Source organism: Epinephelus lanceolatus, chromosome 15 (genome assembly GCF_041903045.1).
Source record: "Epinephelus lanceolatus isolate andai-2023 chromosome 15, ASM4190304v1, whole genome shotgun sequence".
Taxonomy (NCBI): Eukaryota; Metazoa; Chordata; class Actinopteri; order Perciformes; family Serranidae; genus Epinephelus; species Epinephelus lanceolatus.
The window spans coordinates 21,404,011-21,420,662 of NC_135748.1; the positions used below are offsets into that span (position 1 = coordinate 21,404,011).

Below are 16,652 nucleotides of genomic sequence, written 5' to 3' on the forward strand. Positions count from 1 at the left end.
TGTATAGAGGCTAGTGTCTTTATTTCTGTAGCCTGGAAGTTATGTACTGTCAAACAACACAAAAAGGAGGACATTTTATATTCACACATAGTTTCCTGAAAAGGCTGAGCAATATTGAATTGAAACTGAAAAGATATCATATACTACATTGGATTTTTTCAATAAAAAGTACATTTCCTTCTTAAATAGAATATTGATTTCATTTTTTTGCGTAAATTCAAATTGTGTTAAGTGGTGGTTGTTAACAGCCGAGCAATGGTCCCCGCGATAAATACTAATAATTACAAACACACAGTGGATATCTGATAGTCTTCATTACTTTGGCCTAATAGTTTGTTTTCGTAAAAGGGCATCTGATAATAGCATATAGTATGATAGCAGGTCAGTGAGGACTTGTAACCATAAATATCAAAATGTGGCTGAAATATTCTGAGTCAAAATGTGTGCTTATTCTCATGAAATGCATCTATATCAGGAAATGAGGAAAGCAGGTTACTGTATAGTTCTCCCAGAACGCTGAGTTTGTTTTAATACCACTTTGAAAATAATGTAGATTCGATAAATGTTTTATCCCTTACATATGCGCCCATATGTGAGTAAAGGTGACAGTGGCATGTGGCTCCATAATTTAGCAAAAACCTGTGAGATCTCTGAGCATGCCTAAACATTTCCCAATTCATGTACCCTCCATAAACAGCATAATTCAACCATTATAACTTATGACAAATCATGATTTGTAACACCAAAAGAGAATGCAGAAAATTCACGGCATGACTGAGGAGAGAAATTAAATATATAAACTGATATCTGAAAGATGTTAGCGTGTATCGGATGTTCGTCTTTATCTGAATGAGCCTATTTATTCTATAATATTCTAGCAGAAACTCATTCTCACAGCAGACAATCAAATTAAAACAAGGCGACTTGGGTTTGCTCATTACTCATCCCCCTCCACTGTTCCTCCTCTTTTGACTGTCCCACCGCTCTAGACTCCAGCAGGGGTTTCATCAGGGAGGGACCAGCTGCTCGGGCCTCCTTTGATTATAGGAGTGATTTCTGTTTGTTTGTTTACGTATGTGTGTGAGTGTGAGTGTGTGTGTGTGTGTGCCTTAGGAGCATCGGAGGAGATTGTGCTCTATGGCTGTGCTCTTTACTTCCCGGCCACCACAGCTGGAGCAATCATCACAACATCTGCCACTCAAAGGCAAACATAACGTTGACCACCTCTAGGCTGCGGGCGATTTCTTCCAGGATGCAGTGCTGCTGCCACAGCTGGTTCAGCTTCCTGTAGCGCTCTGGGCAAAGGTGCAATGGATTGCCCCTTCTAGAAATGAAAAGACAGATGGCTTGATTTATTCAAGGGTTCATCAAAGAAACACAAAATACATTTGATACAACAAAATAATGTATTTCATGGACACGGCTGCTGATAGAAGCAGTAATAATTCTTATGATTAGTAGTTATTTTTTTCCAGTGATGGCATTGCCGAATAATTTTAATTTAAAACTGCAAGATTCTACTGGAACACTTTTTCAAAAAAGGACAGCGTGATTTGTGCAGTGTTACACTATACACTAAAACTTCACTTAAAGGGCCAGTCACTCCAAAATCAAAAATACTATTTTATTAAATAATTACACATCTATATCACACATATACATCTAATATCTTTAACACTCTGCAATTCACACCAAAACAATTGAGACTGATAAATAGCACTACAGGTAAGAGGTAAAATATGATTTTTATTTTTAGGTGCACAGTCCATTTAATACAATGAAAAAAGTGATGTAATCCTGTTCCCAATTTGGAAATCAAACATTGTTTATCAAATCGCATACTTCTGTATGAAACACTTTTTGAGTGCACAAGCGCGCCAAATGTGTTCACACGACCAAGTATGAGAAAATGCAGTATACTACTGGTGCACTCAAAACGCTCCACAAGTGTGGAGTGTGGACCACTTCTCATCCTCAACCATCGCCATCTTTGTGATGTAGCGGAAGCTAGGTCACAAACTTCTCAAATTTTAATAAGCGGCTAGGGACAACAAGGAGCCTGAGCTGGGAGCCTGGACTCACTTCGAAGCCGTCGAAATCTGGCGCTTGGCCAGTAACTTGTGGCGTCAGAAACCAACGAAAAAAGACGTCCTTTAACATTGGCATGATACGCGGGCAGGTGCCATTATAGTTTAACGGCACCTGGCGGTGTCAAGGGGAAACGCAGTGGGACAAGACCGAAAGATAAGGTGGCAGAAGTCCAACTGGAGCAGACAGGAAGGGTGGTGGATGGCTCCAACAAACACCGCCTTCACCCGTGAGAGCGGTGTTAGCGTCCCGTAAAATTCTAAAGTCAAACCCTGTTCTTTTTTCCTAAACTCAACCACGTGTGTTTGTAATTCAAGGTGTTATTTTGAAAGAGACTGTATGTCAGTGTTAAATTTCCTGTGACAACGGAAGTGTATCTTGAAAGAAGACAATGAATGTAACAGGGTACTTTGCACATCGTATGTGGACGTGGAAAGTCCATGACCAAAACATCAGTATGGTCCTGGACCTGGCTACAGTGAACACCACCGCATTATACAGATGAGTACCAACACTGTTGTAGAAGCCATCAGTAATCTTTGTTGGGTCTGTAATGATTTGGACCCGCAAACAATAATGTGAGTGCTAATTCAATAGCTAGCTAATTTGCTTCAGCTGTGGCGGCACATTTTAAATCAGCACTGACATTGTGGTGTATGTTTGGTTTATGTGTGGGCGGAGATCGCAGTCAAGTGTTGGCGATAATGCTCCACTGTCTCTTTGCAATACATTGCTAAAAAGATGACAAACAAGAAGAAGAGGTGATTTAAAAAAAGAAAAGAAAAAAAACCATCATCACTCCTGATAACTGCATATGGCAGTGTGCGATTTGAGACAAGACTACCCTGTTGAAATTAGTGCATCATGCAAGAAATACGTAGTGTGACACGCTCCATGTCTTTTCAAACACAGACACATGGTCTCAGAGATGAAAAGCACCAGGCTCAGCAAATATTATCCAACAGCAGGTTTGAAACACAATGAGTGTCAGACCTGCAGTTCTGTATATAACTGTCTACAGATGGTGGAGGTGTTTAAATTGTAGTGGCGCCTGTAGGAGGCAATAATCGACATGTCTACATTTGCAATTCTAAGCAGAAGTAATAACAGCCAGCACCTGGAGAAGAAGCTATGATTCTTACCCGAGGTGAGGATCAGTCTCCCCATAATCGTCCAGGTAAGGAGCAGGGTATGTGCTTCCTCGAGTCTTACTGGCCATGAGGACAATTTCACACTCTCTTATCCTGTCAACATGAAAGTCAAACTTTATTTACATTGAACACTTCAAGCAGGAAAGAATACAATCTGAAGAAAAAAAATGCAGTCAAACATCAAGTTTTAGAGCTGTACCAGAATTTCCACCACACAGTTTTATGCTTCTGCCAAACAGTCATGTTGCAGTTACAGTTTTCATCCATGTCTGTCCAGACTCATATAATGTACGTAGTGGAAGTTACCACTATATTGACATGAATGTCTCCAGTGACTAATTTACAGTGAGAAACATGCAGTCTTCATTTAGAGACTATTGGTGGGCGACCAGGATTAGTGTCACCAATTCAGTGTGCTACCAAATGTCCCCCCTCTCTCTTATGGCATTAAATAACAGTCAGAAGTGTTATTGCAAAGCGTTATGATGTAACGGTAAAGTTGAATTTTGACCTTTTGGGTATGACCTTTGACCACTAAAATTTTGAGTTCAAGTGGACGTTTTTGCCAAATCTGAAGAAATTCCTGCAAGGTATCTCTGAGTTATTGGAAGGACAGACAACCCAACAACAAAATACCTCAAGCCACCGCATTAAATTAATTCTCTTGCTCCCTGTAAGGACTTGAATTGACCCACCTGAGGAACATGCCTACTCCAGCACCACAGGTAGCAGCGTGGGCGGTGCACGCTCCCACATCTTCCCCATCCAGCTGGCTGAGACAGCAAGAGCTCTGAGAGCACAGCATGGCCCCACAAAACAGGCACAGGGTCGGATGCTTCCTGTCATCATCCGTAGATTTGGGGCACCTGAGGACAAAGCACAGAGCAGTTAAGTGGGTTTTAACATCTTGAGCAGAGTTTACACTGTCTGGTGTTGACTGAAGGGACTTCATTCTCCCACTTACTGGAAGTGGCTGGCTTGATTGAGGAGAGAACTGTAATCCTCAGGAAGATCAATTAAACGATTCCTTCTTCTGGGATATCTGAGGAGGTAATTGATCAATTATTAGGAGATATTTTATTAGAAAATAAAATTGCACTGAAGGAATACAAAGGCCAAAGCCTACCTGACTGTCTGGGTTTTGCCTTTTAGGACTTTGGTAACAGCTGGGCTCCCACACCACCTAAGGAAGTAAAAATAAATATATTTATATATAAGCTGCTCACCTCTAATCAAACACACTGAGCTTGACTAAATGTTCATCACCCACCTCTGCAGCAGTGGAGTAAAAGTGTCTCTGTGCTCCTGGAAGAGCTGGAACACATTGGAGGGTACGGCCAAATAGCTGCAGAGCGCCTCCATCTGTCCTTGAGAGGTAACTGCAGAGACCCAGAATGTTAGCTTGAATTAATTCATTCATTAAATCCTCATATTCAGTATGTTTTAATGACATTATACTTCACTGACCAGCAGTATTAAAAAGCTCCTCTGGAGGAGGTACTCCTGTAAGGCAATTGAAAAAGAGAGCAGCGCAGCGCAGGAAAGGTTCGATTCCTCTCTTCACTCTTTCTGCCACAGAGCTGCCGGACACATCTGAAGTCAGCCTGATGAGCGAAACACAGAACAATCTGTCAAACAAGCTGAAGGCAGTCCACATTAGCGAGTCCATCTCTGAGCATGCAGCATGGACAGGGCCCTGACAACAGGAAACAAGAAGCTCTTCTGAGAGGACATTTGTTTCCATTACAAACAGGCGAGGTTGATTCCTGTCAAGTTTGATTATGAAGCATGCTAATAAAAAATAACTGTTCTGCTGTGCTTGCTATGTCAAACTTTCCCCACACTCAGTGAAAATGTCTGTATACTGTGTTCACAGAGAGGCCTGGATGGTGAACTTCTGTAGGTTTAAGCTGACATGCAGTATATGTGTGTGGTTTCAACCCCGGAAGGACAACCCTAAAAATGGCAATTTAAAAAAGTTTTATCGTCAAGAGCTGCCATTTAAAGTCTGAATAAAGACAAATAATAAATGCATATCCTGCTGTCATTTAGTTTGAAGTGTCTGACATCAACAAAAGATCCCTAAAATTTTCTTGTTATTAAATGGAAGAGGAACAGTTAAACTGAGTTTACAAATAAATGTGGATTGGTAGAAATGTAAATTTAAACAAAACTCTGTGGAAACCAGCACAAAGTGGCAATAGCCACCACATAACATACAACCTCACAAACACTTGTCACTAGTACAACAATGCCTCCCTACCACAACCAGTTCATGAGCTATGAAAGGGGATGTGGTAAACCAGTGTGTGTGGATGTGTTTGCCTGTCTGTCTATCTATGTATCTGTGTGTGTGTGTGTGTGTGTGTGTGTGTGTGTGCGCGCGTCTGTCTACAAAGTCTGGTCACATTATGAGCCTTTTTGTTACAAGCCACTTTTACACTTGCCCCCCAGCCCCTTACTGCCGATTGGCATGAAAACAGATACCTTCACTCACACACACTTGACCTCCATGCCAAATTGAAGCCTCCTAGGGCATAAACTGTGGCTGCCGAAGGGTGAGGAAATTTTTGTGGACTGAACAACCGACTGTTCGATAGAGCAACCTATAGAGCTGCTGGTCACAGCTAAAAAAAACAGGCCATTTGCCAGGGCGCTGAGTAGCTCAGTCGTCAGAGTGGGCATCCCATGTACAAAGGCATTGTCCTTGCCACAGCGGCCGTGGATTAAATTCCAGCCTGCGGCCCTTTGCTGCACGTCACCCCCTCTCTCTCCCCTTCACGCTTAAATCTGTCCTGTCTAATAAAAGCCAAAGATAATAATCGGAAAAAAACAAAACAAAAAAACACAGGCTTGTCACCATGAAGCTTACATTTCCAGCTACTCAATTTTAGCAGCAGCATGACAGATATGATAGCACCACTGAGACGTTCATGTCCCGAAGAAGAAAAACGTTTGCTGGGATTCTGTACTAACAGTGGTAAGAATTACATCCATGTACTGACAGATTCTTAATGGACATTGCAAAATCTTTGGACACAGTTTACTACAGTCCCTTTTCATTTGTTTTTTCACAACATAAATTCTGAGTTTGAACTTTCACTCCAATAAGGAAAAAAGAAATTCATTCAATATATTTATACATCTGTAGGAGGCAACAATTTTGGCTCACATTTCTATCTTTTAATTCAATAATCAAGGTATCAGAATACATAATGTTTCAGTTTAGTTCATATTCTATTCAGGGTTTGGAGCTCACGAGAACTGCACATCTATGCATAACGCTGACAATTATATAGCCAGGAAATGAATTCCCTGCCATGATTGTTGTAGCTCTTGATGGTTGTTGTTGCATGTTGCTGTAAATGCTGCTGACAGAAACTGTTTTTTGTCATTCAGTAGAGAGGGTTTGCCACTATCCTAATAAAGCATTACTGAAATAAAAACACTACAAGCAATTTAGCTAATTCACAGCTAATGCACTTATCCTTTTTTAACAACATACATATGTCAAACAAAAAAATCCGGTCATGTATTTTGCCTGATGAACTACAGGATGATAAGAAACCCTTATACCTTTCAGTGTGTTGTGACACTGTCGTGTACAGCTCTGCTGCTGCTTTCGCCTCTTCTGTCTCCTCTCCAGCTACTGCAGGGAAATCTAGGTAAAATGACACCATTCTGAAATCATCCTTATAATTGTTCAGCGTTCTGAGGTAACTCAGTATGCAAACCAGTATGTACGTTTTGCTGTTTGTACCTGTAGAGGAAAGGAGGACCTGCAGCACGTGGGCCATGGTGACAAGATGCATGATGTGCAGGTGGTTGTAGGCAGAGCTGACAGCAGATGGCTGTAAGTCTACAGCCTCCTCCTGATATAGTGCAGGTACTGACAACACCAACCCCACCTGACAAAACACACAAGAACACACACATCATTAACAAAACAAATTCGAGTATGTTAATAAATACAAGTACTTAAATTAGGAGAAACTTAAATGTGAATTATAGTAAAATATAAAAATCTATCATCATGTTTCATTATGAGAGCATGAGTGCATGAATGTAATCATCAATAGGCCCATTATTCTCAACACAGCTGTTCTCTTTAGGTGAAACCTACCAGAAGATGGAAGAAGTCCACCTCCAGAATAGAGGGGCTGTTTTTTCTGCCCATGACTGGTAGCAAGACTGGGGAAAGATGTCACAGTTATGATCACAAGATCAGTGGACAGCAAGGCACAGTAAAAAGCACATTTCATTAATAGAGGAAAACACAATAGGTTTTACACATAAGAAAGGCATGCAATTACATCCAACACATGAATATATGTATTCTTAAAGGTCCACATACCCCCCAACATGTCGGTGAAGTGCCTCTGAATGACAGCCTGTGAGCTCTTAAGTCTCTGAGCTGCTGCAAACTGAACAATAGCCTTCAGACCTGCAAGCTAAAGTAGAGAAGCATTTCAAAAACTGATGTCTGACCAAGTTAAACCATTACACTTAACATGCATTATATGACAGCTGTTAACAAGTCATTTGGCATCTAACCTGTCTGTTTTGTAACGACCCAAAGAGCGGCTTGTCCTCTTCCTGCAGTATGTTCTCTGTGAAGACATGCAAACCTATTGTCAGAGTTGCAAAAACATGAAAAGATGGCAGAATGACACAATGAGCCAAATCTTACTGTACCTATGGCCTGAATAGTGAAGGCACATGTGTTCCAAGCCATGAGGGGTACACGTGGGCACAGCTCATTGGGTGCTGTCTGCAGTCCCACCCTGTGGACAGTGGTGGCGCAAACAACCAGCATCTCCATTATGCTGTCGGAGAACTTCCTCCTAAAGACAACCAGCAGCAGAGAATTCAAACTCATGTGTTGTAGCAAATTGTAGCAATTTAAGAAACCATGAAGGAGCAGACAGTTTCACTCACGGTTCTTGCACGCCATAGCTCAGAATGGACCTAAAGTCTGGTTGGCCCTCTCCACACAGCCCCGTGTCCACATCGACACTACTGCCTTCTGTGTTGCAATCTGCACGAGAGAGAGAAACATATCAGTCATCTCACGTCGCACATAACAAGCAACTAGGCATACTGGAATTCGTTGGTAAGTACTGAAGCAAAAGATCTGATATCGAATTTTGAGGTAAGTCACTATCAGCCTTTCGAATACTATCTGCATGCACCTGTTTTCTGTTTATGAAGACAATATGCGGCAAAATAAAACAGTTTCTGCAGCAACTTTACAGTAAAAGCCCTTCATCAAATAAAGCTACTCTAATTTACATGCCGTTTCCTCTGCCACTGCTGTTCACCCAACCAAAAATATGCAATTACTGTATGATGAATATGTCTTCTTACCGTTATCCTGAGTGACTGACTTGAGTCCTTTAATCCTGGCAGAGATGATCTGAACCCAGCGAGGCAGGGTCAAATGCTGTCCAATTATCTCTGCGTTTTCACTGCACACAGGACAGAAATATTCAAATAACTTCTATACATTTGTACAACCAGCATTCCATTGCAGATTTGCCAGAATAAGGCGGACTAGACTTACTAGTTAAACGTTAGTGGTTCAAATGGAATGAGGGGGACGACGGTGTTGCACAGAGACTTGCACAGGGGACACAAGTACTCCCCATTCTCCAGGTCGATGATCAGCTCAGCGTGGAGCCGGTTCCTGGTCATATTCTGAACAGCCTCAAAATATCTGATAAGTACAGAGATTAACATGTAAATGGTAAAAGAACTGTCAATTGTGCTTTACACTCGACCACACACACACACACGAGTGGCACTGAAAGAATAATAATTAGCAAATTTGTTTTTGTAATAACTCACTTCTGCCAACATGTGGCATGCATGACATGTCCACAGCTGCCAGTGTGGGTCCCAACTGCCAGTTCAGGAGGCATGAAGAGAGGATATGATGCTCCTGTTCCTTTAAAGGATAAAGACGGTGCACATATGAGTCCAATGTGTCCAATGAGTCTAATTTCCCACACAACAAATTACAGTTGTTAACAATTAAATGAATTAAATGGAGACTGACCATCTGCTTTAATGGTCGGTATCTTTCCTCTGCACTGTGTCAGCACTGTGGACCTCTGGACACACGCAGTTAGCACCATGGCCGGAGCCTGGGCCACAACTTTCTGCTCTTCCTGGCAAAGAATGCAGGTGAGCACCTCCCTCTCGGCCGGGGAGGATCCTCGGCGCGGCCCGATGGCTACACACAGCTCCTTGTGCTCCATGGCACAGCTAGAGGAATAAACATAACCAAAACTAGAATTAGCCATTTGGTTTTGATGTTGAGCTCAAGCCAGCTAAAAACAACCATGGATTTAATGGTCGTCCTCACCTCTGTGCGGATGTAACAGCCTCTCCCTGTGAGCCGCTTTCTGGCACGTTCTCGTACAGCATCTTGTTTGACTCAATGAAGTTTTTCTGCATTGCCGACATCTGGGCCATGATCTTCTGCCGGTGGAGTTTGGCTGCCTCTGCCTTTCTTTTGCGTTCAGCTTTCTCTTTGTCCTGAGCACTCTGGAATGATTACAAGTCAGACGGTAAAACTTCTAAACACTGAGAAGATACAGAAAGCAATTAAGTCTTTGTTATTTCTTGAAATTTAATGACTGACAGCTATATTGTATTTTGCACCTTAACCTCAGATCCTATTGGGACACCAAATGAAAGGTGAGTTGGATGGATGCTCTAACCTGGAGCGCATCTGTCATGCAAAGACTGGGCTACAGTATAAGCTGTTATTTCATCTGCACTCATTCAACCGCCAAATCGTCTAGTGGACACTGCCAAGAAACCTTTTTAAAAACCCAGCTGCCCACACTCAGTGTGGCAGTATAGAACCCCAAAATAGCGCAAGCTAGTTAAGTCAATTGTTTCAGTAAATAACATTGTTAAATTCATCATTCGTTGTTCTTTTACCTCCTCTGGCTTGGTTGTATCCACGCTCATGGAGGCTGTTGGACTGGAGTTCTCTCTAAGGCACTTGACAATCTCAAACATCTAGCAAGAAAAACATTCATTTAAAATGGTGAAGGTCATTGGAAAATAAGTCTGCATGCATCAGTCTGCAAAAATGATAGAAACTGATTTGTAACAAAAAGTCTGAAGCATCCAAGTTTCATTCATTACGTTGGCATTAAATTTCTAAATCAGCACTCGATTTCTACGCAGATTTTTCTTTGTTTGTTTGCATGTCTACTCATTCTGTTTAAACCCAATATTTTAGCACAGTTGCAGATAAAGATTAGGCTACAATAATTTCATTAGTATATGTACGCACATGTATTAACAGGGCAATACAGCAGCAATCTAACAACAACATAAATTACATCTATTCACAGAAGGAAGCCGATTCAATTATAAAAACACTAACTCATTTAATGTGACTAAACACTTTATTCAAATAAAGGATTTTGTTTGTTTGATTTTTAGGGTTACAATGTCATAAAATGTTATGACAGACATTTGAATCTTCAGTCCAAAACCTCAATAGAAGCATTGAATGTAAAAAAAGACATTCAGTACAGCCCTATTATGTGATTCAAATGCATAATGTAAATCGGCTAATGGAGCAGCCTACCTGTAGAACCCATTTGACCATGTCTTTCTGGGCTTCGAGGGAAGGAACAGCCTTAATCTTGGATAACAAGAGGAACACTGACTTGCCATGTTCGGAACCTATTCCTAGAAGAACAGAAGAGACATATATGTCACAAAATTAACCAGTTTGCAGCTTTGAGAAGTATGAGTGATAAAATCACACAAAACAACTAGCTGTCACTCACTGCGGGCCTTGAGGCTGAAATCAAAGGTCACTTCCTCCACACTGCTATCCTCAAGCTGTGTTTTCTCTTCAAGCAATGCCTGACCTATCAAGTGCAGGGCCTGTGTGGTAAACGCATGCATATTATTACTCCAAATGATTTGAGTGATAAAGGGCAAAGGCAAAGCAAGGCAGACTCTGTAAAAGAAAAAAAAGATAGTGCGTACCCTCTGGATCATGGCTTCTGTCCAATGAGTCGAGCGGTCCTCTGCAGCTCTCTGCAAGACACGTCTCAGGACGTGGATGATAATGTCACAGCAGAGCAGACGCACTATGCTGGAGAAATTTGGGCAGAAGGGTGGAGGTATTGGAGGACGCAGAGCTGCAAATGAACACACGAGTTGATTCATTAGCATTAGCTTCTGAAGTACAGATTGTCACATCTTGGAGTCACATGGAGGCCTGTGCAGAGCAAAGACATTGATCACCTTTATCGTTGCCCTCCTGAGCCCTTCTCTTCTTCTGAGACTCTTCTGCCTGCAAACCGTAAAAAATGAGAATAAAAAGAGGAACATTTAACAAAAGTTGGGTCGATTTAATGTAAAACTGGCATATAGACTTTGCATTACCTTGCTATGCTGTGATCTTGAATAATGGTAGAAGAAAGGGTTGAATTCTACCAGACGCTCTTTTTTTACACCATACAATCCATGCCCTGAAACTCCTGGTTTTCTAAAAACAAAGGCACAGCAGACAGATTAAACCCACTCTGAAATGACAAGTGAAATAAATCATGAACTCTTTCACAGTTCTTTAATCTTACTTGAAGGTGGCAACTTTGGCAATTACAGTCTCCAGGCCTGTTTCGTGGCTCTCCTACAAAAGAAAACATTTCAAACTTGTTTTTAAACCACTGTTCCCTCATTAAATTCAAGACATTAACTCTATAATTTAAACAACACGTGCAGCTTACATTCTCCGGCAAACCCTTGACGAGGCTACTATGAGCCATGGGCTCGATGCACAGCAGGTGGATAACCTCCCTCATTGTCACATCCTCTTTGGTCACCTGACTGATACCGGGGACATAGCGCTCACCTGCAAACACACCAGTGGTCAGACACTATAGGACAGCTCATATCCAAACAACAAACTTCCCAAGTTTACTCAGTAATATGTCACACTGTACCAGTGATGACGATGAGGAGGTAGAGCATCTCTTCTGTCAAGCGGTTCCACTGTATCAGTTCGTCCTGCAAATTATGTTGCATTTCATCACTGAGCAGAGCATTTGGTGGCACGACAACTTTTTGTTCTGAATGATTGTTGGAGGTATCACTTACCTGGTCTTTGCTTGAACAACTGCCATTAAAGTACTCAAAGAGCTCAAATCTCAACAAGATTAGCATGAGGAAGTGGTTGGGATCCATTTTAGAAGCAGCTATCTGTAAACAGTTTGTGGGTAGGGTTATACATCACCACACTGTGTATATAGCAGGAGCGTGAGAAAAATTCTGAAGACATTCTCAATGACTACGTTAACATGCACAGTAATATTACAGCATTTTTTAAAATATGCCATTATTCCAAATTTGATACAGGTCGTGTAAAGAGCATATTCCATTTTGATATTACAAATTAGGTGTGGTGCATTTTCCAGTGAAGACATGTGGGATATGCAGGTATCTTTCTGGTTTTAGGAGCATTCTGTGGACATGTATACAGCGTATTCAGAATATGCGTCTCAACTTGGGTTAATACTGCAGTTACACGCCTCATTCCTGTTTATGGTCAAACCAACTAGCCAACAGTGTGCAAAGCCAGGGAAGAGATGCATGCCCACAAGAAAACAGCTCCAGCCATTTCACTTGATAACAGCACGTTAGTGCACATTAAACGGAGTACGCATGGCTGCATGTAAACGGGAATATTACTGGATTATTCATTGTTATTAGCTTTGCAAACAGCTTAGCAAGAATAATGTCTTTTTTTGGAATAAGGGCAAAACTGGAATATTTTGTGCATGTTAACATAATTACTGTCTGATTGCCACTAACCTGAAGCATGAGAATGTCCTTATCGTACATCTCGTCCCTGCATTTTACGTCCTGATAGTAGTAGACCTGATCATGTGAAACAAAAATTACTTGTTATTTATTCCTTGAAGACATAATAACAGAGAGCACACTGAGTTAAAGCAATGCCTTAAGCAGCCAAAGAATGTAGCATACCTGGCTGACCAATGAGAGCCCGTTTCTCCGCCACATTTCAGCAGAGACCTGAGCGGCCAACACCACACAGCGCAGAGGATGCTCTGCCAGCTGAGTGTGGTCAAAGCTCTCCTGCAACAAATGGAAAGAAACCATAACTCTCTGATGCCAGCAGTGGAAGTTTAGACTGTTCATTCACTGAACATAACACAGCACACGCACTGTATCTTGTTATTTTCTGTAACTTACAGGATTATCCAGACGTTCAATGGCCCCTGCTCTGCACAGAAGTACATACAAACCTAGAAACCACAATGTAGAACACACTAAGTTCACAGTAATAGAAAATAAATCAGTGTCTCAAATATTAGTTCTCCTACCAGCCAGTAGCCTGGAGATGGGCAGATGTATGCTGACAGGTTCCTGAGACACTTTGTACGGACGAACATGGAGGATGTGCTTGCACATGTAGTAGTCAGTGGGCTCCCTGCTGAAGGGCTGGTTACTGCACTGCATCAGGACTTTGTGGCACTCTTTGAATGCAAGCAGCAAGATCTCGTCCTGGGGGAGTCAAATGAGCAAAGATTAAACACAGCAATTCACTACTACTCTTTTATTTATTGCTGCCTGCTCTCAGTGAACAGACAGTAAGAGAGATTATTCTTCCTCTATTTCTGGGACAACTGCATGACAACTCACATCAGAGGAACACCAGTCCTGAAACATAGCCAGAATGTGGCGAAGCTGGATCTGCAGAGAAAAGCCAGCCTCCCACTCTGGCTCTACCGCAATGTGTTGCCCAAACTGGCGCTTCACCTCCTCCATACCCTAATAAGGCAATGAAAAAAGACCAGGACTCATTAAATAAAATTAAATTGGGTGTGCCAAGTTAATGTAACCTGATATAATAGCCCTGCTCCTACACACCATCAAAGGATGGCTCAAGGTTGAGATAATTATTACCTGCATGCATTGGAGAAGCCCTAGAAAGACTTTAAATCCCTCCATGAACTCTCTCCGCAGCTCTTCGGTCCATATTGAGGGTTTACTGATCAGAATATACCTGAGACAGAAGTTGCACTTTAGATAAAGACCACAAAATGTTAGGGACGGAGAGTTTATTAAAGCTGTTGCTCATTTAATTACCTGAGGTCGTGGAAGATGACCTGGATGCGTGCAAACTTGTCAGAGTTGTAGCCGTGGAAGCAGAAGCGATTGTTGTCGTCCAGGTGTTCACGCAGCAATTCCATGACTGTGCCAACTATCACTTTTATGACATTGCCCTCTTCGATAAGCTGTCTGGCCTAGAACATGAACAAGAATGTAAGAAGAAGAAGAAGTCCAAATATTAAAGATGTATATCATTTACCCTTCTATGACACAGTATCTACGTTAATGCCCTAACAACAAACAACACTTACCAACGTGGGTACAGTGAATATCTGAACAGACAGAGCAGTGATGGATATACTCCTCTCATGGTCATCAACTATGAAGTCCTTTTGCAGCTGCTTATAGTGCTTAAAAGACAAAGATGTGGTGATGTGATAATTGAAGCAACTGGGGGAAAAAACTACAAAAACATGTAAAATATTGTCTCCTTTCTTACCTTTGTAAACTCAATTGCAAAAAGCCTCTTGAACTCCGTCTCCATGAGCATGCTACAGAAAATCAGTTCATGTACTATCTTGCGAGCTCCTTCAGGAAATAAGAAAAAAAACCTTCATGTTAGTGTCATATAGAATCAAGTTGAGATTAAGCTTGTAGTGAAAATCAAGCTCAGATCTACTTGCCTTTGTACATCGTGCCATCGTGCAGCATGAGTCTGCTGATGAGGCAAGGCCTGTCGCTGTCTGCGTTGGGCTCTAGTGCCACCTGACAGAAAGCCTGCCTGAAGCCCACTGCACAAGACACACAGAAGTTCCCAGTCAGATGACATGTGCAGACAACTGAGGACGTCAAAGGTGCGCAACCAATAAATAAATCTGTTAAGTTTGTGTGGTGCAAATACGGCAACTATGATGACAGCAACCTGAGTAACTGATGATCTTTTGAAACCAGGTTCCGAGACGTAAAACAAAAGTTTGATGAGCCATTACTGATGCGTGAAGGATCTCCACCCGCAGTGGCATCTGGGAAATATGGTTGGAGTTGGACTGCAACACAACAATGAAAGAGTTGAAGCTCACTTAGGCAAAATTTCCAGGACATGGTTCCACTGAACTCAACCTGCTCTTTTTTCATTAGTAAAAGCTGTGGATAGTAACTGGTAGTTTTTTTTGTACCTTCGTTGAGGTTCCAAGCTAGTTGACATGGGGCATCCTGCACAAACTCATCTTTTAAATAGCCAAGCTACCGTCAATGGCAATACTTACTTATTTGACCCAGATTTGAAAAAAATAGAAGCCTGCAAACTACACCATACTAAGTAACCACATTCCTGTTTGGATGCCAATTAAAGGATCCAGCAAGTGTCACATTGAAGATGAAGTCATGGCAGTTTCACACAGCGTTGCTTTGGCAATGAGCTGAGACTCCCGCCTACACTGAGGGTGTACTATTTACAGTGGAAAACAAAATTGAGAAAAGGACCTGATACCAAAAGTGAGTTGCGTTGAGCAGAGCCGAATCATGCACTGGAAATGTGGCATTAGAAACTGCAACAAGACTAAGACTAAACTGGTGCAGAGTCAGTGGCTGGTGTTTACCTTGATGAGATCCTTTGCTTGCTCGCAGGAACGAAGGGTTCCTCTCTTTACTGCCCGCCGACCCTGTGCAACAGTTAACAATAATTGCAGTATGTCATAATCTGCAGATTATGGAAGCTGACTCATATCAGCTTCCCATTGACATGGCATTATTGTAAGGGAAGAGTCATATGCAAATCAAACCAAAAAAAGTACCTCCTTGTCAATAAGTGCTGTGTGCGTCTGTGCTTCAGCCTGATCGCAGTTAACGGAACGCTGCAGGGTGTAGATGACGTGGTCGTAGGAGTGGTGCTCATCATTGTACAGTACACAGTAGTATGTATTGTCTTTTGTCCTGAATGGATGGAGAAGTACACTGTCAAAGTTAAGTTGAGTGCTTTGCATATGGATTAGTGCATTTGCATGTGATGAGACAAGGCCATACTGGGGTTGGAGTTCAGCTGACAGTTCAAAGTTCTCCTCCCACACCAAGAAATCTGTGAAGTAGTGCAGCAAGATCCGGAACAGCTTCTCAGCGCGTGCGTATAGCTCGGGCTCCAACACACACTCATCCTGCAGAAAATGAGACACGGGATTACACAGGACTCACATTTTTGAGCATAACACTTAGAGTCCCAGGAGGTCTCTTGCTCCAAAATTACCTTACCAGAAACATTGTCTTTAGCTTCAGAGTAGGTATGTTCCCAACAACTAATATGCC

General features: G+C 41.9%; 1 protein-coding gene across 1 annotated transcript in view; it reads right to left on the reverse strand.

Annotated features, from left to right (window-relative positions):
• The window catches only part of ubr1 (ubiquitin protein ligase E3 component n-recognin 1), a 24,071-nt gene continuing 7,419 nt past the window's right edge, over window positions 1-16,652 (reverse strand). The window contains exons 5-47 of the mRNA XM_033642519.2: window positions 16,377-16,504; window positions 16,148-16,286; window positions 15,953-16,015; window positions 15,277-15,400; window positions 15,038-15,145; window positions 14,854-14,942; window positions 14,666-14,764; window positions 14,391-14,548; window positions 14,208-14,307; window positions 13,944-14,072; window positions 13,625-13,805; window positions 13,494-13,546; window positions 13,266-13,376; window positions 13,092-13,157; window positions 12,378-12,479; window positions 12,224-12,287; window positions 12,008-12,132; window positions 11,858-11,910; window positions 11,664-11,766; window positions 11,523-11,571; window positions 11,262-11,416; window positions 11,057-11,156; window positions 10,852-10,955; window positions 10,191-10,271; window positions 9,607-9,788; window positions 9,298-9,506; window positions 9,087-9,186; window positions 8,803-8,955; window positions 8,607-8,707; window positions 8,178-8,277; window positions 7,935-8,083; window positions 7,794-7,849; window positions 7,594-7,690; window positions 7,363-7,430; window positions 7,000-7,147; window positions 6,816-6,900; window positions 4,707-4,843; window positions 4,510-4,618; window positions 4,366-4,422; window positions 4,204-4,281; window positions 3,935-4,105; window positions 3,231-3,332; window positions 1-1,324 (exon numbers count right to left, since the gene is read on the reverse strand). Coding sequence (XP_033498410.1) covers window positions 1,183-1,324; window positions 3,231-3,332; window positions 3,935-4,105; window positions 4,204-4,281; window positions 4,366-4,422; window positions 4,510-4,618; window positions 4,707-4,843; window positions 6,816-6,900; window positions 7,000-7,147; window positions 7,363-7,430; window positions 7,594-7,690; window positions 7,794-7,849; window positions 7,935-8,083; window positions 8,178-8,277; window positions 8,607-8,707; window positions 8,803-8,955; window positions 9,087-9,186; window positions 9,298-9,506; window positions 9,607-9,788; window positions 10,191-10,271; window positions 10,852-10,955; window positions 11,057-11,156; window positions 11,262-11,416; window positions 11,523-11,571; window positions 11,664-11,766; window positions 11,858-11,910; window positions 12,008-12,132; window positions 12,224-12,287; window positions 12,378-12,479; window positions 13,092-13,157; window positions 13,266-13,376; window positions 13,494-13,546; window positions 13,625-13,805; window positions 13,944-14,072; window positions 14,208-14,307; window positions 14,391-14,548; window positions 14,666-14,764; window positions 14,854-14,942; window positions 15,038-15,145; window positions 15,277-15,400; window positions 15,953-16,015; window positions 16,148-16,286; window positions 16,377-16,504 — 4,728 coding nt within the window. The 3' untranslated portion in view covers window positions 1-1,182. The remainder of the gene's footprint in view (window positions 1,325-3,230; window positions 3,333-3,934; window positions 4,106-4,203; window positions 4,282-4,365; window positions 4,423-4,509; window positions 4,619-4,706; window positions 4,844-6,815; window positions 6,901-6,999; window positions 7,148-7,362; window positions 7,431-7,593; window positions 7,691-7,793; window positions 7,850-7,934; window positions 8,084-8,177; window positions 8,278-8,606; window positions 8,708-8,802; window positions 8,956-9,086; window positions 9,187-9,297; window positions 9,507-9,606; window positions 9,789-10,190; window positions 10,272-10,851; window positions 10,956-11,056; window positions 11,157-11,261; window positions 11,417-11,522; window positions 11,572-11,663; window positions 11,767-11,857; window positions 11,911-12,007; window positions 12,133-12,223; window positions 12,288-12,377; window positions 12,480-13,091; window positions 13,158-13,265; window positions 13,377-13,493; window positions 13,547-13,624; window positions 13,806-13,943; window positions 14,073-14,207; window positions 14,308-14,390; window positions 14,549-14,665; window positions 14,765-14,853; window positions 14,943-15,037; window positions 15,146-15,276; window positions 15,401-15,952; window positions 16,016-16,147; window positions 16,287-16,376; window positions 16,505-16,652) is intronic.